General features: G+C 39.1%; 1 protein-coding gene across 5 annotated transcripts in view; it reads right to left on the minus strand.

The window, feature by feature from the left end:
* Positions 1-18,808, minus strand: part of cadm1a (cell adhesion molecule 1a) — a 712,922-nt gene that overhangs the window by 55,166 nt on the left and 638,948 nt on the right. For 2 of the 5 annotated variants that reach the window (XM_041800657.1, XM_041800656.1), the window contains one exon: positions 3,202-3,234. The exons of 2 other annotated variants lie outside the window; for them this stretch is intronic. In XM_041800657.1, coding sequence (XP_041656591.1) covers positions 3,202-3,234 — 33 coding nt within the window. Of the gene's footprint in view, positions 1-2,939; positions 3,027-3,201; positions 3,235-18,808 lie in introns of those variants that run through there. One more of the 5 variants, XM_041800661.1, reaches the window with a different exon arrangement.

Here is an 18,808-nt window from a genome sequence, read left to right on the forward strand (position 1 = left end):
TGATCAGCATATTCTTGTTCCTGTTTGGGTTGATTTGCTCTACGTGGACCGACAAGTGTCGGCAGCTGGCTGTGATGAAAACAGACTTGGCGCATGTCTTGAGTGGAGTGGCATGCACGAATCAGCTAAAGTGGAACAGCAAAGATCGAATAAAAAGGGAGCAGCTTGCTTTTGCAGAATGAGTATGTGGAATTTGAGGGTCTCTTCAGGAAACAGTGGGTGACTTTACTGAGGGTTCCCCTAGGGTTGTTGACCAATAGTTGCAAGTCTTGTTGTTACTGGCATGGTATTGTAAGAACTTTGTAAAACCTGTCAGCTGTAGGAGTATTACTATGGTACTGCAGGTTGTGAAAAAGATTCTATTTATGCCTAAATCACCTATTTTACCTCCAGATCTCAGGGGACATACATTATTGATGGTGCTTTGATTGCAAAGCCAGCCACTGTGTCATCAGCAAAGCTATTTAGAGCCACGTCATTATAAGTGATTCACAATTTACTGACAAATCATTGTAATTGCAATGATTTGGACACCTACGTATGTGACTTACTGATCTCTTTTTAAGACTGTGTGGTTATGAGCAGATGAGGCCTGGCTGGTATATATATTTAAAACAAACTTGGACAATGTGACAGTGAAGCAGCTCAAACTTTAGTAAAATAGCACATGCAGCATTTAATCCACTGAAACCAATCCGTATATCTATCAAATATTTAGAAATAGGTATAAAACAGTAATAAGTGGAGTGAGACTTGTATTTAAACCGAAGCCTGAGCAGAGCAAGCTTAAGGCCATGTAAGGAAAGCCTGCTAGAAGACAATCTCATGTGTGATATATCTCATTTCACAAAGACAGAGATATCCGTTCAAAATGGGTTTGCACCTCCGGCGGGTAAAATTAACACGCCTGGTATTAAAGGGACTGACACTATCCTGTATTTGGAATAAATTTATGTTTAAATGTTGACCTTGATAACATCTGAAATAAATGGCGTCCTGTCAACATCATATTCCTTTAAGATTATACTCAGTAACCTCTGAAAAGCAGGGAGATTTATAGTTTTATTTCCTGGAGGGGGAAATGCATAGTGCTATTCTGAGAACAAAGCAATTTAAACCTTCAGGAAAAAATGAGCACACCTAGTGCAGGGCAGGAAATGTGATCAATATGCCGTGAGCTTGGAGGATTTTTCTATATTAAAGAAAAGAATTACATAAAAAGAGGCATACCAATGGTCAAGACAGGATTTTAAATAGCACAAACATTTTCACCAAAAGCCAAATTTCACATCATTATAAGCCCTCTTAATGAATGATAATAATCTAATATTCAATGAAACACCTGAACCTTCCACTAATGTTCATTCACCAAGTAGTGAATGCATGTTAATGAAATCCCATCTCCATCAATCCTCCGTGACAATCCATTCATCTGGTATTAGCTCATGTTCTTTTGCCCTTTACAAATATTTCATGAGGGGGGGAAGACTGTATCTGAATATCAATGTTTTCCATAAAACAAAGGGGTGTACACATATTAAGTTATTAGTTTTTCTTGGCATTTGAAGAGGAAGTGGGCCACTTAAGCATTCAGTAATGGAGGAGAGTGAATTTGACACAGCTAACATATACTCTTAAAAATGCAATACAAAGCATCATTTTGATGTATTTATAATTTAATAAAGGCCAAAATACTTAGACAAAAACTGGATTTTTTTTTTTTGGCCAAGACTTTGACCAAGACCAAGCTACACAGTCCTTTGAATGTAAAATATTCTGCCACCAGAGGGCTCACAATCAAAATTATAACCAAAGATGACAAGTAGAGAGATATTCTGCTCAGCTTCATCCACCTCTGCTGCCTAATTCTTGGTTTGAGTTGAGGACTGATCAATACTGACTTTGGGGGTGAAGGGCCTTAGTGAGAGTGGTGACCAGGTCCTGGTCACTCTAACTGAGCTCCAGAGATCCTGTGTGGAGACACGACACATGGAGTCTGCTGAACTTTGTCCCATCTCCACATGGGATCTCTGGAGCTCAGTCAGAGTGACCATTAAGGTTTGTGGTCAACTCTCTTACTAAGACCCTTCTCCCCTGATTGCTCAATTTGGCCGGGTGACCAGCTGTTGGAAGAGTTATGCTAAACTTCTTCCTTTTGAGAATTATGGAGACCCCTGTGTGAAAGATTTTTTGTAGCCTTACTCAGATCTGTGCTTTGCAACAATCCTGTCTCTGAGCTCTGCATGCAGTTCCTTTGACCTCATGGCTTGGTTTTTGCTCTGATATGCATTGTTAGCTGTGAGGCCTTCTATGGAGAGATGTGTGACTCTCCAAATCATGTCCAATCAGTTTAATTTTCCTCAAATCAAGGTTTAGAAACATCTCAGTAAAGATCAAGAGAAATGGGAGGAACCTGAGCTAAATTTGAAGTGTTTTATTTCTAATAAATGTACCAAAATTTGTAAAATTCTGTTTTCAGTTTATCATGATGGGGTACCTTGTGTAGATAAATGAGAATAAATTTGTTTTTTCAGATTGTATTATCAGGCTGCAACATAACAAAATTCTGAACTTTCTGAATGCACTGTAAAAATGTTTGGTAAATTTATGTCAGTTCAAAAGTTCCCACAGCAAAACTAAGCACAGGTGAAACAGAAAGTTTGTAACAATACAGTTGGGATTTTGTACTGACTGGCTCAAAAAAAACTTTTCCCAAAAATTTTAAAATGTGGGCAAATTATCCAAAGTGAAAAATTATGTCAGCCATGTTCATGAAGTTAATGAGACTGAGTAAAATAGGTCTGGCTTAGCCTCCACACATAATTATCTCATGTTTTTGATGCAATCAGTGCTGGCCTCAGAGTGTTTAATTCCTCTGTGGCACCTTTAGGGAGAGTCTATAATTGGTTAACGATTACACAGGGCTCTCTGCAGTGACAGGAAGTGATACCAGCATCTCTATGTGGCAGAAATAATGCAATAAAATGAAATGTAGACTCAGTGAACCTTGGCAGTTGCTCCATGGCCTTAAAAGAGAGGTCAACATGATCAGTAAATACCTAAAATCAGGCACACAGCTGACATTTCCAGACTTGGGCACAAAGATGTCCGCTGTGCAAACTTTGGCATGCTGCAAAGACAGGATACAAGTAAAAAAAAATAAAAAAATAAAAAGCTTAAGAGGAAAGTAAAGATACCAACCATGAGCTGCAGGTTCAGTGCTGGGCGCAGTGTCTGAGCACACAAGGAGAGGACATGGCAGTTGAGGAGGGAGGTGTGGAACAGGAGGAACGGCATGCAAATAAAGGAGAAATGGGGGAGGAGGCAGGGAAGGGAGGGAGCGGGGGGGAGGGAGGGAGGGGAGAAAACAAATGACACCCATAAGCAAGCATTCAGAAGACCAGAACATGACAAAAGACATAAGGCTAAAGGGAAATCAAAAGGAACTAAAGGCAGTGCAGAGATAAACATAAGCTTACACGCACACAAATACACTTTCAGCTGCACACACTGGACGGCCCGCTCGGAGGGGTGTGTGGCTACTGTTTCAGGAGATTCGATTGAGACTGTTGTGATGTGCAGTAGGCAGAATTGGCATGAACAAAAGACAAAACGTCAAGAGGAAATTACTGTGCAGCTTCCCTAACGTAACTGTGTGTGACTTGGGAAACACTTCACCATCTGCTTACTATGGGAATGCCTTTTAGGAAGTTGTGCAGGGAGCAGTGCTGTGGTGCATCGCTGTGGATGAAACAGTCAAACATGCTTTGTTTTGTTCTTTGATTTCTAATAAATGTCTTTAGTCTAAAAAAAAAAAAGAAAAAGACAAAAATAAGGAACAGAAGCATAGCTTGGTACTGGCAATATCATGTAGCATAGCGTCCATTTCTTCCAGGACTCTAGGTTTTAAAACCCAGCCTAGAGGTCAGTTCAACCCAAAGATTTGTGACATAATGAGGCCGTTTTGAGAAAATTTCAGGTGAAAATTGCCAACATCAGCTGGTTTTTAAACATGAGGCACAACAGTGAATCAGAGCACAGGGAAGAAGTCAGCTGATCATGCTGGCACTTCATAAAAACAAAAGATATCTCTGGTAACAGGCTCATGGCATAAACTGGTGTAAGCCTGCACTGAGCCATTAAGAGATGGCTTTAAAGCAGGGGTGTCAACTCAAACACAGCAGGGGCCGGATTCTAGATTCAGGTCTAACCTGAGGGCCTAACAGGGTCACCTGTTTAACCATAAACTGTCAGGCTCATCACACCAGTAATAAAGCATGCAATAAAAACTTGATGATAAATGATTTTAACATTTAAAAAAAGTAAAAAAAATATAAGTTTAAAGGCTCACAACATGAGAAAAGTAAATTTATTTGTTCAAAAAGTTCAAAACATGAAATTGAAATTTAAAAAATATGTTTTTTCAAGGCAAATATATTAGAAAGAAGTCAAAATCATGAGTTTAAAAGGTCATAACATGAAATAGAATTTGAAATCATGAAATTAAAAGTCAAAATATGATTCAAATTTTGTGAGAAAAATTGTGTGTCTAAAAGGTCAAAGTATGGGATTATGAAGTCAAAGTCTGGAGTTGCAAATAAGAGATAAAATACTAAATAATTGGTTAAAAGGGTCAAAATCTGATTTTAAAAATATCAAAATTATGAGTTCAAATACTCAAACTATGAAATAAAAAGTCAAATCCTAAGTTTGAGTCCTAACTGTGAGATGCTCAATTGAAAATGTGAAATTAAAACACAAATTAATTTCTTTGCCCACATTCCTGACTTCTTGTCCAAATATTTTTACTTTGCTTGACTTAACAAGGGTTTCTTAAATAATCAAGGTTAAATTTACATTTTTATGCTTGAGGAAATCTGCAGACCTCATACTGATGGGCCATTTAGTTAAAACAGAAATATGAGATGATCCTGCGGGCTGGATTTAACTGTTCCACGGGCCGGATTTGGGCCCCGGGCTTTGAGTTTGACACCCCTGCTCTAAAGTCTGGATCCGTAAGGTTTTTTTTTAAATAGTCACCCGATCCCAGTGATGCTCAGATGTCAGATGGGGGGCAGGATGTGAAGAACAGCTATTATGAATGAACAGGAATGGAGAACAGTTGGTACTTTACAGCTTTAAATGGACCTGTTTGTTGCAGTTATCATTAACACATTTCTACATACACTGGGTATGATCCCTACTTAAAAACTTCTACTTCACAAAAAAGAAGTTTTCTCACAGATAATCAGATTTGCAGAATCTGCGGACCTCCTACTACAGGTCTAGCCAGATGAAGAAACTCAAGAGTCTTCTGACTGAACGAAGAGGCTAGGTGCGCCTCTTTAACAGCTTTTCTCACTTGCTTTGTAAACAGGCTTTAAATGGAAATATTACTTAACCAAATAAACCTTGTGGGGTAAACAACAGAGGAATGATGTGTTATTTACAGATGAATCAGTCCTATCTTCTATTTTTGTTGTTGCTAAATACAGGGATTCTCAGACTTTTTAGTCTGTGACCCCCAAACTAATGATGCCAGACCCCATTGTTCTTGGAGGTGGTTAAAGAAGGTGATGTTGCACGCAGCTATGCACATAAATGAATAGTTGTATGCAGACTTACCCACATTTAATGGATTTTTGTGGGGAAAAAGATGACTTTCATTTCATAAAACTGTTGTTTTAAAGGTCACATATTATGCAAAATACACTTTCAGGCCTTTCTAGCAAAAATATATGCCCCTGGCCTGTCCATAAACTCCCCTCAAGAATCAGAAAAATCCATTCCTTCCCTACCTTTCTTTCTCCACCTTTCAAAAAATGTGTGCTGAAACAACCCATTTTCAGATTTCCCCTCATGATGTCATATGGGGAGTTAGCACCATCCCAAGGTTCTGATGCCCCACCCTCTTACTTGAAAAAAAAGTTCCTCCCCCCTCTCCTAACCCTCCTTTCAGCTGGCAGTTGAGAGGAGGTTCAAGAGAGCCACATTCATTAAGGCACATCCATTTCCTGAGAGGGGCGGAGTCAGAAAGCTCTTTAAAATATACAGCTACACACACAGAAACAGCTCGGCCTGAGCAGGGCTGAAACAGAAGGGTTTTTAGATACACAAAAATCCAATACTGGAGTGTTTTTTCAGCACCAAACTTCACAGGCATATTTTTGGGGCCTCTGTGATCAATATAAACGTGTCTTTAAAGGGTAAAATATGTGACTTTAAAGTTAATGATTTTTTACATAATCAGTTGCATTTAAGGTTTTGAGCTCATTGTAGGGAATGTGGATTAAATTCTAAATTATAACTTGAGCCTCAGAAATGTACTTTCATTACTTAAAGACTTTGATCTAATCAGTTTCAACAAATATTCAGAATATTTTTACAATAATGGGTAAAATATACAATTTGAAAGCTTCTTTTGTGATTGCTCTTTGAAAGGCATTAACCCACCCCCTTCACAGTTTCTGGTGACACTTTAAAAACCAGTGATTTAATACACATTTAAAAATCCAAACTCTGACCAATTAAAGAGCCTTTAGGAAGTCACAGGACTGGTTCTTATTGCTTAGATGACTCAAATGAGTCAGATCTCTAAGCAGAAATGGATTATCTATTGTAATGAGTAAGCCTGCATGGTCATCAGGGTTGGACCACTTGGTGATAATGGACCACACATGAGCATTGCCAGGACTAGTGGTGTCAGACAAAGCTTATGATGCAGCATCCAAATAGAGGTATAAACCCCCTGAAATAAACAGAATGTAGCTATTCCAGATGTCGGTAGAACTTGATTTATGAATCATGTTGCCTGTATAAAGTTAAAAAAAGATAGTAAAGTGGTGTCCAACTTCCAAGGCTACAAGCTCAAACACTGGCTGTTGTCCAGGGAGAGAAGATCACCATTAGGAGGGGTGGCCCAAACCTGGAGGATGGCGGCTTGATGCCTGGCTCCTCTGGTCTACATGATGAGGTAATCTTGGGCAACATACTGAACTTCAAATTATCCTCCATGGCATGAGTGCAAGGTTCAGATTTGTGTGATGATTTAGCTGACTGCAGGCCATGCATGGAGTTTGATAGGTGAATGAATGTGATGGGGTGAAGGCTGATACCACTTTGAGTGGTCAGGAGGCTGAAAACAGTGCTATAACTGTAGTTAATTCACAAATGTTGTCGCTTAGGTCAAACCAAACTGATAATGGATCAAACAATCAATAATGCATTTGCCAATAACTTGTATTTCTTAGTGATGGTGACTTTAATTTGCAGCCTATATCCTCTGTTGTGGCTGCCAGAGACGCAAGAGTCCTGATGTCCTGCAGACGTTTGAGTGTTTTGGAAAAGTGGACATGATTGTGGCATCGCGTGTTCCAGAAAATTACAAAAACTGTCGGACAGAGAACCCCATTGACTCCAGCGTCTGAAAGGGGTTTCACATGCTGTTTGATGAGGTCTGACAGCCACTTGGCTTGAAACCCGCTCCTGCTCCATCTAAAAACCTCCATGCCTCTGCAGTTGTTACATGTGTGCCACTGTGGAGCATCTTCTGACTGCTTTTACCGATTCTGTCATCTGCTGGCGAGAGAGGATTTTCAATTTTTCAACTATTTTTGCTCTATGAATTACTGGACTTAAAACGTTATCCAAGAGAATTATCTTTTGTTATTTACTCTTAAAGTAAAAAGCATCGTTGTAGCTCATAATCGTGCAGTAACTGATGCCATTTGCTAATAAAAGCCTTGTGTATGCTCCTCCTTTGTTTGAAAGCCATCAGCGACCTAGAAAGAAGCCAGAGAGACTGGCTGCTTTGATCAAGTTGGATTTGAATCCGATCCAACCAGTGTTCAAAACAGAGATAAATCACAGTCAGACCAGGTGTAGCTGTGATGTAGCACAACACTTAGAAATGAAACTGCAGACTGCTGCACTCCAGTGTGTTGTTACTGAGGGGAAAAGAAGCAGGGATCGCTCCTTGCTGAGAGTGCAATGCTGTGCTGGAGGAAACATATGCTTTTTAAAAACACTTCTGAGGGAGATGCTTGCCCACTGACAAATGGGGCTTGTCTAAAAATATATCTCTCTAAGTGCGTCTTAAAGTGTGCCTGCATCAAAGTGTCAGCCTTTCAGCAAAAATGCTGAAATGGATTCAAAATGATAATATTTGCTCATCTTTAGAATAAAGGTAATAATAAAATTAAGAAATTAAAATTTATGTCATGTTCAACAAGGCCAGTTCATCCTGATACAGCAGGCTGAGTGTTATTTCTGAATGGTAAATGTTGATAGGTGAGCTGAATGTTTTATTCCATGTCAAGAGAAGACATGAAAAACTGCCTTGTAGCTACCAAGAAGTAGATATTAATGTGCTCATACTGTACAGAATGATGGTTGTGCATGTACAGGTGAAGTCAGGACAGACTATAACAAATATTAATGAAGCTTCCTTTACAAAGTCAAAAACACTGAGCTTAAAGTAATCTATTTTCTAATTTTCAGGTTTAAATATCTGCAGACAGTGGCAAAACCAATTTTGCTTTCTCTCTTTTGCATACATAACAGAATTGCCAGCAAACACAACTAGCAGCTCAACAACAACAAATATTCTGTGTCAGCTGGAGGTCCACAGGTAGGCCTATTTCCAACACTTTACAAAAGAAAAAATGCCTTAAATTTGGTTCTGCCTTCACTGTGGAAATACGTGCAGAGTTACCACCGAAATATCAAACACGCCAGAAATCTATCCTACCAGTCAGGAACAGCTGGTCAAACCAGGGTTGGCTATTATATTCCCCACTGAGTTGTGTGACTCAAATTCATGTCTGAATAGACTGAAAATCTCCAAGTGTCCAAAGTGTCCCACCTTTAGTTACATCCTTTTTATAAGGACAGCCTGGGCTTTAAGAATATGTGTGCTGCTGTAATGTCACCTGAATTTTAAAAGAGTTATAGGACTATAAAGACAAAAGAAAAACTAGACAGTAAGGAAACTCTAAGATTTGTATGTGTGACACACAGTTAACAATAATTAAGACGATTTTTCACAAACTTGTTCTCCCATCTCTTGGGGACCAAAAAGTGAAAAATAATCATACTGTGACAAAAAGTCTTCTAAATATTACACACATTTATAAAGAATGTTCATGCACTTTGTTATACTGGCGGATTATAAGCCATGATTCAAAGCAGGTACTGTCTGCAGTGACACAGAGGGCCACATCTCAGGCTGACTGACTCTTTTTCTCTCCATTATGAGCCACTCTCCTTCAGTTTCAAAGTGTTTGCAGATGCGCTGTTTGGCAAACCATGACGCAATGCATGCCGTTGATTGTAACAGTGCATGCGACATGCTACATGGTTGCTAATGCCAAACTAGTGGAAGAAACTATTAAAACTAGATTAAAAAGTGGAATAAAAGACATTCTGTTGGAGTTACTGCTGTAGATTTAATATTAGAAGAACCCGGAAAAGTACCAAGGTTCTAAGCTTTGTTAAGAGCAACTGTAAGCGCTATGAAGATGTGGATAGCGTCGTTAGAATGGCGAAATGGAGGGCTTCCAGAGGAAAAACAAAGTTGGCTACAACTTATGGTTCAAAATTTATTACACTTTTGATAACCCATGTCTCTTCTTGTCGTATACGACGACTGTGCAGAGGCTAAAACAGGTACCATGAAATCAGGAACAGAGAAGGCACTGGTTTATAAGACATAGTCTAGCTTTAGGGAGTCCTCCTGAATAAAGAAAACCTTAAACTTTCAGCAAAGTCCATAATGTTAAGTTTCTGTAAAGCCGTGTAGCTCTCTACCTAGTACCATATATTTTGGTCATGTGGAGTCTACAATCCTGCAAGCTCCTGTCTGAACCATTTGGGCCTGGTTAGAAAGTGACAGGACCAATCAGGGTTGAGGGGCAGTATTTTTGGGCGCGGCGGAGTCGTGATGTCCGGTGCAATTATGGCGGAGGACATTGGCGTGGATGCTGCTAAAGGGCCAGTTTTATCAGAACTTGACGACATTTCTTCGTTAAAAGAAGAACAAAGAACAGCAGTGAGTTGTTTTATTTTCAAAAACGACAAAAGTCGTGTACTGACATGTCTACAGTCCCAATGGTTTGCGTTATGCAGATCTGATGGAGTTTACTCCTCTGGTAGGGGTGCAGCTCTCTGGCAGCTACATCATGTTTTGTTGCTCTGATTGGCCTGAAAAGATGTGACAGACAGAGCGTTCATCCAATCAAAGTAGCACCACCAGCCTGGTCCATGTTGTCTTTGATCCCAGCTTGTTTTTGCACCATGAATTGGCACCTTGCAGTTCACAACACTGCAAGTATGAAAGCAATTTTTATCAAATCATTCACATTTCTGACTGGTCAGTATTCGGGTTCTTTGTGTAGCAGTAATTCTATTCAACAAACTTATGCTAACACGCTAAAGCTATGGATGCTTCCTGAGGCTGCATTAGCAGTCATGATGGGTCAGTTGGTTGCACTGGTATATAGGATACATGATCAAATATGGGTATTGAAAGTGTTTTGCTTCAATGAACTGTACAGCAGATATAGTTGGTATGAGCTGTGCATTAAGAATTGGACGTTTGGCTATAACAGAGGCCCAATCATGTCACACAAAGACCTAATTTAATTTAGGATAGACCCCCTCTGTATCATTTGCTATAAGGCTAATCAGCCCAGGTACATACACACTTCACAGATCAAGAAAAATGTGTGTAAAAATATCTAACATATTTATATAACTGCATATTTTGTTGCTGGAAATGGTTTTGTCTCCACTCAACATAATTGTGATTTTTCCCATACTCGAGCAGCCCTATTGGGAATTTACATGATAAAAGAGGATTATTTGGGCCATAACAGATGATGTTTTACAAGTCAACATAAACATGTGAAGAATGCAGACTGACTGAAAACAAGGCTATTACTGACCCTATTGGAATTTCGCAAACAACAGCCCAGACATCAGATTTATGATCTTACTTTGAAGCAAAACAGGACCTCCTTTTGTAGCATCTCTTGATGATGGTAATGTGCTGGTGTTTTTTTGGCATCAGAACCCACAATGAAGCCTCTGTCCCTGCAGGCCTCTGTCAAGTGAAAGGCAGCATGCCCTGCAAGCCCTCATTACACTGTGGGTGGCAGCCCTGCAGGACCATTCAATATGTCTGCCACTGAGTGATTGCCTGTCCGTTTTTGAGCAGCATCCTCCTCATCCGCCATCTCTGGCTTCACAGGTCAACTGAGACATTGGCAGCGTCCTCGCTGACATTCACAGACATGATGAGGACACATCGGCTCCATGTCTGGTCACCACGCTTCCCATGAGCCCTTTGGTGACTCATTGTGACGTGAACATCCAGAGATAAGTGCATGCCAATCATAATTATATTGGCAGAAATGCATTAGGTGGAACCCCGTGGTAGTGAAAATGCCAACAGGCTGCCTGGTGTCCCTGCTGGCAGCTAGATTACTTTTTTTTGGATCCACTCTCTCTGACCTGGCTTCTCTGCCTCAGCTTTAGTTTGTGATTTCCTGCATTTGCCAGAATTTTTTCCACCACCCACAGAGTTCTGCTGATAGAGAAACCGGTATCACTTTCACACGACAATGGCCTTCTCCCACTAAAACTGCTGAATGTTTCTGAACAACATTGAATCTTAGATGAAACTTCTGTATTCTAAGTCCTACCAGCATGCACAGAAACCTCATATTGCTGCAGTAAATGTTTATCATTTTAATTTTCCCACTTTCTCAGGCTACAAACTCAATCAGACAACAATAAAATATCAAATATGAATTATGAGTTTAAACTTTGGTCTTGCAGAAAATACATATTTTGCTATATTCGATTTGAACAATTCTATCAGTGGTAGCCCATTTACAGAGACACCCTGAGATAAACTCTTTTTTTTTTTCTTGTGTCAAGCCAATATTTGAACTTGGTTATGCCCTGACCTTTCCAACATTGGTGCAATAAGATTGACATTTTGTGCTTTCTAAAATAAGTCTCAAAAACTTTTTGATGGGTTGCCGAGATATTTCTTAAAACATTTTTACTCCCTAAGGAACGAGTCCTTCATACTTTGGATCAAACTTTTTAGTGTCAAGTCAATTTTCTGACTCGGTCATGTCCTAACCTTTCCGATGTCCGTGCCATAAGATCACTTTTGCTTTTGCAGAACATCTCTCAGAAACTTTGGAAGGGCCAACTTTGCAATGGAGGCCATGTTGTTTTTTAGTGTAGTAGGGCCTGGTAATGTCCTGACATTACCTCAGGTGGTGGCGATAAGATCAACTTATTTATTTATTTTATTTATTAGAACAAGTAAAAAAAAAAGTTTTAGATGGATGAATTTTCTGGACCAATGTTATTGATTCCAAAGAAAAGAGTTGTACATTCTTTGGAACATGCTAAATCTGATGACTTTACACTAACCACTATCAAGCAAACCCTTTCAGTTAGTTTTTTTTTTTTTTTTTTTTTTATAAAACTGACCTACTGCTGAGCCCTGTCCTCCAATAATCAATATTTTTAAAAAATATTTATTGCAGCTACACACAGCTGCACTAAGAAATTTAGCTTGTAGACCTTCATAGAAAACAGGAAAAATCTGATTCCTTACTGTTTTATTCAAATTATAAAGTATAACTTAAAGCAAAGGTTTAAGATGTACATGGGGGAAATGCAACATTAATATAAGGTCTCCTGAGAGGCTAAAGAATGAAATGCATTTTATCCAATCCCCTTAAACTCACCTAAACATCGTCTTCTTTGGATAAAGCTGTGCAGACCAGACAGTCAGCTCAACACAATAAAAATCAACAAGGATGCATACATTTACTCTAAGGTAAGGCCAAATAGTGTTACAAAGCTTGCTAAGTGAAAAGTCAATATTACCCTTCAAGCCCTAAGCTTGAAGGGTAATATTTGAAGGTGCACATTCAAGCTTCAAACATCCCTTCTGTCAGGGCTTTAAGAATATGTGCGCTGCAGTAAGGCCACATGAATTCTAAGAGTTTTAACACTATGAAGACAAAAGAAAAACAAAATAGGCTTTTAAAAAAAAGGATTTTTTTTCTCCCATCTCTTGTGGAATAAAAAATGAAAAAATAATAATTCTTTGACAAAAGGTCTCCAAAATAGTCACATATTTACAAACGTCCTTGCGCTTCTCTGTGTTAGCTCTATTTGTGCCATAATTTAAAGCAGCTCCTGTCTGCAGAGACACAGAGGGACACATCACAGGCTCTCTGTCTCTCCTTCTCTCCATTATGAGCTATTCAGGCCCTCTCTTCCATTATTAAAGCTTAAAAAGGTGCAGTTTGACAGGGCATGACATGAGGACATAGCCCAGGCCTGTCGCAAAGCATTGTGGGATACAAAATGGTGACTAGCATTAGCTGCTAGCAGCAGTAGTGATTGAAAACGGACTTAAAAAATGGATAAGAAGATGTTAAACATCAGATATACTGGTGTGGATTTGATCTTTAAATACCCCAAGTTCCAATCTTGCTTGAAAAGCTTATGTAAGGGCTACAAGACATGACTAACCTCATTAGAATGATAAAAACGGCTAGCCTCAAGAGGAAACAAAGTGGCTCTAATTTATGGTTTAAGTTGTTGTATATGACTTCTCAGTCTCAGAGGGTTAAGCTTACAGAAAACTTTGATGTTGTCATAGGTTGTGGTTGAGGCCCATTCAATTAAAAAACATTAACATTAACTTGAACCGTGTGCCAATTGTCCATCTCAGTCAGCTCTGGGGGCATGTTTATTCATAGGTGAATACCTATAAAGCTAATGGTATCCCTCTCATTATTAAATTAACTTTGTTTTGTTCTAATTATCAAATTTTAGCATGCCTGTTTGCTCAATATTGTAATCAGGTATACATGGTGACCAACAGACTTACTAGTTAAATATCAGCATGATTCCATTGACTTTCATAGTCTCGTCATCTTACATTATGCTAAACTGAACCACTGGACACTACCAAACTCTCTCTGCTACCTTGAAGGGATGGAAAACTTATGACCAGAAAACACCGGCAAAAATAATCCAGATCAAGGCACGCAAAATGGTTAGAAAAATGTAACAGGTCTTTAATTTACAGGGCTAGAAACATTAAAAATACACCAATGCATTGCACCAATACCTGCACCAATATCACCTGACAATCCTGATTTCTTGTCATCTCCCTTTTTTCTTGCTCCTAGTCTAAGTCAGCGTGAACAACAGAGAGGAAACCAGAATGGTGCATTGCATCAGAAACCTCATGCTACTTCATATGCATTCTATCAGGATGCAGCAATAGAAATCAATGTAACGAGCTGATTTTTCCACTGATGCTCATTTAAATTGCATGTAGTTGAGATTCAGTGTTGCATGATCACAAGAGTCATACTTCCTCTGACTCTGGGGATCCTTAACTTTTCCTCTAGTGGCACAGAGCCAATAACAGTCATATTTCTTCTAAAATGTCTCTTTTTCTTCTAATGAATTCTTCAAAAAGCACTCTTCAGATGATTGTAGTCTGCTGAGGATTAATCCAACAAAAATGTGTTCCTTTTTGACAACCATCATCAGATCAAATATTTTATCTGCTATTTTTATCTGACTTAATACATGAAAGATCAATGGCATTCCCATTAGCTCAGGCTGTATTAGTCTCAATGCTTATTAGCACTTGTTAGCATGATAATTAGAAAACGTGACACCAAAATGCTAATTTCCTGGGTAAACATGTTAAACATCAAAGGCTTGCCTGTTAATCATTAGCATGTTGATACTGTCATGTTGAGGATGTTATCATGTTGTGGTTTGCTATTAGCTTAAAGCATCCCTGCACCTAAGAAAGCCTCACTGAGCAAGTAATTTTGTAGGTTCACAGGCTTGTTTAGCCCCTTTGAAGATGGTGGTTCCAAAATCCCAATTATAAGGCACTATATGAAGCCAAGCGCTGTGTTTTTGTTACTGCTGAGCTCATTTCCTCTCTAGACGTGCTCTTTAAGAGAGTTTTCCATCTACATGCATGTACAATTATATTCACCCTCTTGGATGTCATACCCTTTTATTGATTTTATAAATCAATCATGGTCGGTATAGTAAGTGATTGCATAAAAATTCACCCCCTTTAAAGTGACTGACCTAATTCCACAGAGGTTCAGCCAATTAGTGCTAGCTGCTTCAAAAGTAATGAAATAGGGATCAACTGAGTGCAGTGAATGCACCTCAAGTGACTGAAGTATAAAGACACCTGTGTCAGAAGAGTCAAGTCACTGGTTAATATATTCCTGGCTACGATTCACACCATGAAGACAAAAGAACACACCATGCAACTCAGAGAAAAGGTTATTGAAAATTATGAGACAGGGATGGCTAAAAGAAAAACAAAACAAAACATCCAAGATGCTGTGTTTGGCAAATCACCACAAGCACACCATCCTCACCGTGAAGCACAGTGGTGGCAGCATCATGCTGTGGGGATGCTTCAAGGCACCCGGCCCTGGACAGCTCGAAAAGGTAGAGGGTAAAATGAATAGGCAAAATGTAGAGAAATCTGGGAGGACAGTCTTATTCGGTCAGAGAACTGCAGCTTGATAGAACATCTATTTTCCAGTAAGACAATGGCTCAAAGCATACCGTGAAAGCTACAGAAAGACAACAAGGTGAATGTTCTAGAGTGGCTGAGTCCAAAACCAGGCATCAGTCCAATGGAGTATTTGTGGCTGGACTAGTTTTGCAAAAAAGAATGGAGTAAAACTGCATTGTCCAAATGTGCAAGCATTACTGAGACCTGAAGGTAAAACATCCAAGGGGATGAATACTTCTTATATGCACTGTATGTTCAGTTTCAACCATAAACTGAGACCACAATAATGGAAAGTGTCAAGTAGAAGATTTATTCACACAATTTTGCAGTTATGAAACACATTTAAGCACACTCCCTACATTCTGAGAGCCGTAATATAACCTTTTTATGTGTAAATACTGCATTGAATCATTGCAATTGTGTATTTATTGTTGCTTCTTTTCAAATATTGTGTGGCTAGCTGATTATCATGGCCTTTCTTTACGAGTTTCATCTTCTCCTGGTCACTGTGTGTGCAGGATAACCTCCAGAAGAGAATAAAGCTTCACATTAAGAAGATGTGTTTGGCTCCATACTGGTGTTTCCCATGATGCTGAGAGTCGTTATATCATTGATGCTCTCTTAGGGCTGTACGTCACATGGAGCAATCATTGTTAATCACATTGGTGACTCTTTTAGTTTAAAAATGGGCAGACTGAGCAAAATAGTTTCTTTTTTAACATTATATGCAGGTTTCTTTAGGAGAATGTGAGTTAAGGGCACATGCAAATTCAGGAAGTTTTAAAGTCACTTCATCAGAGGGTGTCTACATAATTTAAGAGCCTGACAAATGTAATGGATATTTGTTTCTCTTCCTTCCATTGTCTAGGTTGTTATCCTGTCTATAGCGTGGGTTAAATGAATTGGTTGTCAGCTACGTTTACACTCTTTCATCAATTAAAAGTAATGCTAGCCTGCCACATGATTGTTTTACTTGCACAAGGAAGGTACAATACACATTTATTATCTTTTTTCTTCATTCAGGGGATTAAGTGGCATTGTTCACTGCTGAATTAGCAAATGATTAGTCATTTTGTGCAGATGAGGAGGGAGAGCGCTGAGGTGAGGAGATGGGAAAAACAGAATATGTGGGAGGATGAAATCCCTGTGAAGAACAGCAGTGCATCTGTACTTTTTGGGTCTGGCTCATGTTGCACAAAAGACCTCCTGTTGGCCTTCACTAGCACTAAAAAGATAATAGACTGTGGCCCCCAAGGAGAGTGTGCAGCACAAAATGTTGCTTTCAAGGAAAAAAAAAAAAGTCTTTTTCACACTGACAGAGAAATGGCGGGAAAGAAAAAAAGATTATGGACAGCGAGTACACGGAGGGAGAGAAACAGAGGACAGTGAAGCAGAAGCAGAACACTGAGTTCCTGAAAGGTGTTTGGAGGATTATAGAATAACAGGTCCTAAATGTAAGTGCTGAGAATCAAGATATTTTATTTGTGAATTTATTTAGCAGTGAAAGAATAAATTTAATCATTTCCCTATGCCAGTTTCTAAGCCCTTCCAAGCACTTAAGAGCCATGTGTTGGGACTCTAATAGATTTTTTAAAGTGCTCTATTCTGTCCCCCTAATGGGTAACTGATAAAAAGAAAAAAAAACTCAATCCCACTTTGATAGATTCATTTGGCAGTAGGTCTCTGATCTGTGCGGCCCTCTGCGGGTAAATGAAATCAACTGGCAGAGCGTATTATGGCCATATGAGCGTGCTGCCTTCAATCTATACACTCTGTAATAATGGAAGGCCCCTGACAGCTGAAAGCAAAGGGGGGACATCTGGCAGAAACTGTAAGTGGGTTGTTCTAACCTGAAATTATTGGCACAGTAGATGTGAGGTTTGCTTTGTCAGGTAGAGCCCACACAGCTCCACATAAGCCCAGTTCAGTGGGGACCGAAATGACTCGCCAATACGGCGTGATGAGGTTTCTAATAACCAAGGAGAATGTCAGTGATTATAACTCTCTTTTATTTCAGTAAAAAAGCTGTTTGGGTGGAATGTGATTTTCTCTGACTTTTATTTCTTTGAAATCATTTTCATCTTTCTCCTGTCCTTCATAGCAGTACATAATAGACTCGGACTCCTTGACAACTGCCCCCATACTTCATCATGGTGTTCAGGGGGACTACAAGATGTGGTTTAGAGCTGCTGGAAGACTTTGAATGGACTTGAAATTGAAATGATCATTCAGATACAAATGAAAATACTTATACCTATTTGTTTTAACAAACAAAAAAATAGAGAATCTTCCTTTAATCGATCAAATCAATGCATATGAGTGCTTTTACATCAGTGTTTGGCACTTTCTCATTTTTTTCCTGCCTTGACTTATTGTCTTAAAAAAGCTTGTAAAAAGCACAGTCAAGCTCTAAACATCCTCTTCTTCAGACAACCTGAGCTTCCAGAATATACTGCACTATTACCATTTCTATTGTTAAAAAGTTATGGGACTAAAAAGGCAACAGAAAAAAACCAAATGGACATTTTAACAATTTTAACGTGTAACACAAAGTAAAGTGCAAGACTTTTTCTACAGACTTGTTAAATATTGACGTATTTACAAAAGAAGTCCTTGCACTTCTTTGCATTGACTGTTTCTGAGCCTTATTAAAAGTAGCTCCTGTCTGCAGTGACACAGAGGGACACATCACAGGCTCTCTTTCTCTCTCTCTTTCTCTACATTATGAGCTATTCAGGTCATCTCCTAGATGAACAGCTTGCCATTTGTTGTCACAGCCCATCACAAAGCATTGTTGGTAGGTTAGCACGTAGGGCGAGCAGCAGAAACAATCAAAAATTGATTAAAATATGGCTAAAAAGACGTTCAATGTCAGAACTACTGGTGTGAGTTTAATCTTTAAAGACTAAGAAAAGCCAGCCAAGCTCCAGGCTGTAAAAGCTTACTTAAGGGCTACGAGGCATGGATGGCGTATTCATTGCATGATAAAAAACAGTTTAATTTGCCTTAAATTCTGTGCTAGGATGATAAAATTAGACATTACTTTTTGCATTTACATAATGAAAGCTATTTATTTGTTCATTCTATTATCTCAGGGGTTAGCGCTGTTGATTCATAGCAAGAAGGCTCCTGGTTCGCTTCCCAGCCAGGGCCTTTCTGTGCAGAGTTTGCATGTTCTGTCCGTGCATGTGTGGGTTCTCT

The sequence above is a fragment of the Cheilinus undulatus genome, linkage group 12 (genome assembly GCF_018320785.1).
Source record: "Cheilinus undulatus linkage group 12, ASM1832078v1, whole genome shotgun sequence".
NCBI lineage: Eukaryota > Metazoa > Chordata > Actinopteri > Labriformes > Labridae > Cheilinus > Cheilinus undulatus.